Genomic DNA, 6,125 nt, shown 5'->3' with positions numbered 1-6,125 from the left:
TTTGTGCATAATATCTACTCATCCCGCGCCGGGCCCCTGCGATCCCGGGCCCCCTGGCTACAGCCTTGTCACCCCCCCTCCCTTGTGGGGGCCATGTGATGGTTGAACGTCCAGGCACTTTATGTCACACACTTCTAGCGATGGCTACTCATCTGCCATGTAAACAATAAACTTTCATAATGCAGCGAGATGGCCAAAACATACTTCGTTGCATTGTTCATATAATGCATTACCATTACATTTTCAAGAATGCGACTCGAATATCGTAAAATGTGCAGAATTCTTAGTAATCCAATCTTCCTTTTTAGGTTAAGGATCGCAAAGAAGATGTAAGGCATTCGACCAGATGTCTGTCGGGAGCAGTGGCCCATCCCTCTCACTAAGCTCTATTCTCCAATCAGCTCACGAAGGAGGGCGGAGCAAAAACGTCACATTGAGTTGGGGCGGAGATAACCTAAGCGTCATTGCGCCGCTTCTTACAGAACACAGGAAGTTAGAAGATGTGCATGGGATGTTCTGTATACTTTATTTAGTGTTGATTTAGCGATCCTCCTTTGGAATTGTTTTCAAATAATTTGAGTTTTATGAAGACACAGAGCCATTCAATAGCTGGAGTTTTAGTAGAGATCTGAAATGAGTGAAAACGACAAAAAGCAGGTAATAAAATAGATGACGTACATCTTTAATAATTAAATAGGCTTCTGCAGGTTTTAACCAAATTAGGCTATTGTGTGGTGCATGAGGTCATACGAACGGACCGGTCGCGGAATATTTGCCAGCCTTGTAGGTGTTACGTCTCAATTTACAATACTGGAAGGAGACTTTTATTATGCATTCAGTTCTCATGCGGAGAGAGTGCTAGGTTGTTTGTGACACCCATTTAAGTTGAACTATAAAACGAACACTAGTCGCTTTTAAAAGTCTTCTGAAATGTAAAATCAAATTACCGGTAAACTCCTCTATAAGCAATTGCGTTTGTTGAATTTGCCCCAAAGTGTCTATTTCTGACCAAGTACAAAACATGTGCAGAGCCATCCTTTAAAGTAAAGATTTTTTTACAGTAGATATACATCCATTCATTCCTCCATGATTTCCTAACCCGTTTATTAAGTTAAGGCTAACAGGGAGTGGGTGCCTGTGCTAAACAGCATTAGGTGCCACATACTCTTATTACAACAGTGAATGTTTTTGCCAATAGTGGTAGCTCATGTTAAGTTGAGTATTTTTGAATTAATCGTAACAGCCATACATTCAAGTGAAATCTGCATTTACAGAAACACATGGAAAATAAGTTGCCTGCAAATTAGGACCTAATTAAAGTTCAGTGTCAGTTTACTTGTTGTATACTGTACCTATGATGTTGATGGAAATACATGTATCATGATTATTATAGGAGCATTATGAGTTAATCATTAACAAACTAAGAGGAACAGGGGTCTCATCCAGGTTTAATTTTGCCTTATGCACTTCTGGCAGAATGGATGGATGATCACATATGCCACGTCTAATCACAAGATTTCTTTGGCAGTTCATTTGAATGACCATTAATTAATACATTGGCAGATGTATTTAATCTAATTCATGGTTACTGTGACCAAAGGAGACCCTGGCAGTATTGGGCATTAGGCATAGAACAACCTGTGACAGGCCACACTCATGCATACATTTCAACCCACTTACTGTATATACTGTATGGGTCTTATTTAGAGTTGGCAGTTACCTAACACTTGTTGCTTATAAATGTGAATTGAAAATTGGAGCACCGTATTTTATATTTCCATTTTCTAACTTTCCAATTAAAGTTCTTTCTTTCGCTCGCCTTGTCTTGACTGGAGCTCTGCCAATATCTTTTGGGTTCTACAGTACCCAATTCTGGACCTCAAAGTCACACAGCCTATAAGAATCCACTCATTACTAATCAACTCTCAAATAATCCAGGTCCGCTATCAAATACATATGGAAAAGGGCTGCTGGTACAACACTGAGAAGATGGTGGAGGTGTAGAGATTATGCTCACTGTGGAAGGCTACTCAACTACACATAACACCAGAGACACCCTGGAGGAGCAGACTTGGGGTTGCAGTGACACCGGGGGCAGCTTATATAGACTTCCATTTAAGAGAAGAACTGGCGATTTGCAATGACAAGTGCTGCACGTTGTCATTGCTGTTAATTCTTTTGTCTCACTGATTGATTCTTCAGTTACAGACAAATGTCCTTTTTGTGGAGAAATGGAGAGACCATCTTCCATTGTTTACTGTAGTAGACTTTGACGTATTTTAAATTTTCTTTACTCTGTTCAGTTTTAGTGTTCTTAAGTTGCCTTTTAATGTTTGTGTATTTATTTATGGTGTTACTGGAAGTAAGAATAATCAGGATGAATGTAGAATTGGGAATTTCCGCATTGGACAGGCTAAGCTGGCCAACAGGCCAAAGACAACTTCCTGACCTACAGTGTTTCATGAACAATGCATGTAGGGTGTTCTATTGGCAACTCTAATGACTTTTTTTTTTTTTTTTAAATGATTCTTCTGTGACAGTAACTTGATATGACTAGCTTTTTGTTTCAGTAACTTCAGAGTGCCTTACATAATCTTTGAGCCATTGCAGTGAACCATATGCTTTGAAAAATATCATGGCTGCGTATTATAATTTATAACCTATTATATTATTTTTTTGAATGGAGGTACAATATATTACATTACATTAGACAATACAGTATTATATTTGTGCCAAAGGGGAAATTTACCATATTATACCATATATAGAAGATTTTATCCTAGCTTGTATTTGAATGGTTTTGCTCATTATTTTGCAAATTTCTTCTTTCCACACTTCAGGATCCTGCTTCCTTACGAGCTGAAGGGAATAATCTGTTCAACTCCGGGGATTTCCATGGTGCACTAGTTTGTTACGCCAAGGCCCTGAAGCTAAGTGACAGTCCATCAGAGGAAGCTATTCTGTACCGCAACCGTGCTGCTTGCTATCTTAAACTGGTCAGAGAATTCTTGATGTTTTTGGCAGGCAAAAATGATGATGTAGACTTTTAGACTGTGTTTTATTTGGAACTTCCATAGAGTGCTGTGATCTGGGGTTATGCTGCATTCACATGCTTTCAGACAGACAGTGAGGACATGTTTCCGAACTGGAAATTCCACATGAGTGGCCTATGAACTCAGAGCTACAAGTTGGACAATTTAGAGAAAACAAAGCTAATTGAATTCTCAGAGTTACGACATAAAAGATGGAGTGGTGGCTGTGTGGATAAGGATCAGTGCTGGTAACTGGAAGGTTTCCAGTTGAAATCCTTTTACTCCCAGAAGATATCCTACTTCATTGGACCCTTGAGCAAGGCCCTTAACCTGTAAGTTGCTCCAGGGGTGCTGAGCAATGGCTGACCCTGTGTTATGGCCCCGAAAACTTGCAAAAAGATAATTTCCCCTCAGGAATTAACAAAGAATATCAAAATTAAAAAAAAAAAAAGTAGCACAGACCTTTTACCTTACTCATTTATTTAAAATTAAAAATCTGGTTAGCCAGAATTTCCATTTTTGTGGTTCAATTTCATTTGGAGCAAAGTGATAACATTTTTAATTAAACTTGTTCTTTATTTTCATGAAAAACGTATAGTTTTTCTATTATTGCTTTTTTTTTCCCAGACCCTTTGACAAATGACTGAAAATTCACATGAATGTTCTAAAGCTGGAAGGTGAAACTGTCACAACTTGGAGCACTGAATACTCTGATAGCAAGTCAGTGCAGCATAAAAATGATGTCAGCCTCCATCTTGCACGTCATGTAACGTTGGTTGGCAATAGGAAGGTCATCCAGGCTTAAAAATGTCTGCTGCAGTACTCCCAAGATGATAGAAAAGATAACACAAAGCATGAGTGGGGTACAGGTCATAGTGGCCTATGCCCTACATCACTCCCAAATGCCTTTGTCAAACAGAAACTTTTGGCCAAAACAATAGGAAGAGGAAACCTGATTTTGATATATTATTTTTTATTTCAGAAACAAAAAAAAAAAACAACAAAACACTAACCGATCAAGTTAACATGATAGTCATAGATCTGATGCACTGTGTATAGACAGGTGGCGAGGGAGACAAAGGAGAAATGGTGAGAAGGAGAGAAAGTACAAACTGTGATTTACAAATATGATAATTTGTAGTTATTAACAAAGTTTTCTTAATATGCACAGTATAGCAAGTAAGCCCTACTATAGAAAGCAGTTCTAGCTAATACATACAGTATTAATGATAAACCTTTCCAAATTCAGGTCAAATAAAGCTTTAGATTTTTTTCTCACCAGGAGGACTTTTCAAAAGCTGAAGACGATGCCTCAAAAGGTGCGCTTTTTTTCTGTGCGTTTGCTTTCCCACAGTTGTCGCCTCATATTAATATTTAAGGTTCTTTATGGTCTTTCTTTTCTCCCTTTTTAGCCTTGAGCACTGACCCTGGGGATGTGAAAGCTCGATTCCGTCGTTCTCAGGCCCTACAAAAACTGGGTCGTTTGGATCAGGCCTTCATGGACATCCAGATGTGTGCAAAGATTGAACCAAAAAACAAAGCTTTTCAAGAATCCTTGCGGAATTTGGGAGCACAGATTCAAGAAAAGGTTCAAGACTATATTTTAACTATGACGAGGTAAAACCCCGGACCATTTCTTTTTTTTGTTTCTGATGCAGCGATCTTTTTTTTTTTTTTTTAGGCGAGTCAGTTCTCTTCCACGGACTCTCGTGTACAGCAGATGTTCAACCTTCTTTTGGACCCTTCAGTCAAGGAATCAGACAGACATAAGGTATATGTTGAATCCAAATGAAGAATTTCTAAAAGTGTATTAGTGTTTTTGATTCTCAATTTGAATGTAGGTATATACTAATCCTCCAAAACGACCAGATAATATTTACCAATTCAAAAATGGTTCAGGCTAAAAGTTAATGACTTTTCACATTTAGATTGTAATATGTTTGACGGTTAAATTTTTGGTAATAATAGCAAAAACAGAAAATATTTTGAATTACTGCTGGAAAATTGATCCTTGCAATTTTCCAAGTCAAATGTTTTTAATTTCTGTGAAGTTTTTATTTTATATTGGTGGAGAGTATCTGAAAAGTCAAAAATTGCCACCTGTTCCAAACAATGCATTTTTCCCAGAGTGTTTTGTAATATTTTGTTGTTTTCTGCCAAAGTATCAGTTTCTTCAATTAAAAAGAATGATTTCGGGTAGTATAGCATTAATATACCAAGCAATTTTTCCATAAGGGGTATTATTTTTATTTAATAATTTTGTAAACTGATATGTAAATTAAATGGCATTATTTTAAACATGGTTAATGCAACAGTCACTGTGCAGTATATGTGCTGACACTGCTATTTATAGAAAGAACATAAATAAGATTAAAAAACCAAAGAAACAGGACAGTTGAGGAGGAGGTGATGTGCATCAGGAATAGTAAAGGGAAATGAATGGATAGATAGATAGATAGATAGATAGAGAAATTCAGATATACAGACAATGAAATAGCAGATGCTGTGAAATTACATTTTTCTGAGGTCTTCACATGTGAGGAAGTGGATAACCTCCCAGTGGTAAATGAGACTATTAAGGAGGTACTGAGTGATATGGAGGGGGAAGTACTGCTTATAATAAATAGGCTGAAATCAAACAAATTACCAGAACCAGATAATCTTTACCTTTGTGTTCTAAAGGAGGTTAGCGAGTACATATATAAACCCTTGAGACATAATTTTAGGAAGTGACTGCGCACTGAGGAGGTTCCGAAGGACTGGAAAAAGGCCAATATTATCCGTTATATAAAAAGGGTGTCCAGATCCAAGCAACTATAGGCCAGTAAGCCTAACATGCATCACAGTAAAAATAATTGAAGGATTTATTAAAGATAAGATGTAGCAACGCATGGCAAGGCCAGGTGTTTTACTGAACAGATAGCATGGGTTCAGAAGAGGGAGATCATTTTTTACCAATATGCTCGAATTCTATGAGGAAGCGATCAAAGGATATGATCAAAGTGGAGCATATGATATTATTTATCTTGACTTTCAGAAAGCATTTGATAAGGTGCTATATGAGAGGTTAGCCATCAAACTAAAAGATGCAAG

The 6,125-nt window shown here is 37.5% G+C and overlaps 1 protein-coding gene across 1 annotated transcript in view; it reads left to right on the top strand.

Annotated features, from left to right (window-relative positions):
- The first annotated feature begins 477 nt into the window (after positions 1–477).
- The window catches only part of unc45a (unc-45 myosin chaperone A), a 33,044-nt gene continuing 27,396 nt past the window's right edge, over positions 478–6,125 (top strand). The window contains exons 1-5 of the mRNA XM_039773041.1: positions 478–657; positions 2,841–2,996; positions 4,315–4,351; positions 4,445–4,620; positions 4,714–4,803. Coding sequence (XP_039628975.1) covers positions 634–657; positions 2,841–2,996; positions 4,315–4,351; positions 4,445–4,620; positions 4,714–4,803 — 483 coding nt within the window. The 5' untranslated portion in view covers positions 478–633. The remainder of the gene's footprint in view (positions 658–2,840; positions 2,997–4,314; positions 4,352–4,444; positions 4,621–4,713; positions 4,804–6,125) is intronic.

The sequence above is a fragment of the Polypterus senegalus genome, chromosome 12, assembly GCF_016835505.1.
Source record: "Polypterus senegalus isolate Bchr_013 chromosome 12, ASM1683550v1, whole genome shotgun sequence".
In the NCBI taxonomy this organism is placed as follows: Eukaryota; Metazoa; Chordata; class Cladistia; order Polypteriformes; family Polypteridae; genus Polypterus; species Polypterus senegalus.
The sequence above is the reverse complement of the archived record's forward strand: the minus strand, read 5'-3'. Positions and strand labels throughout refer to the sequence as shown.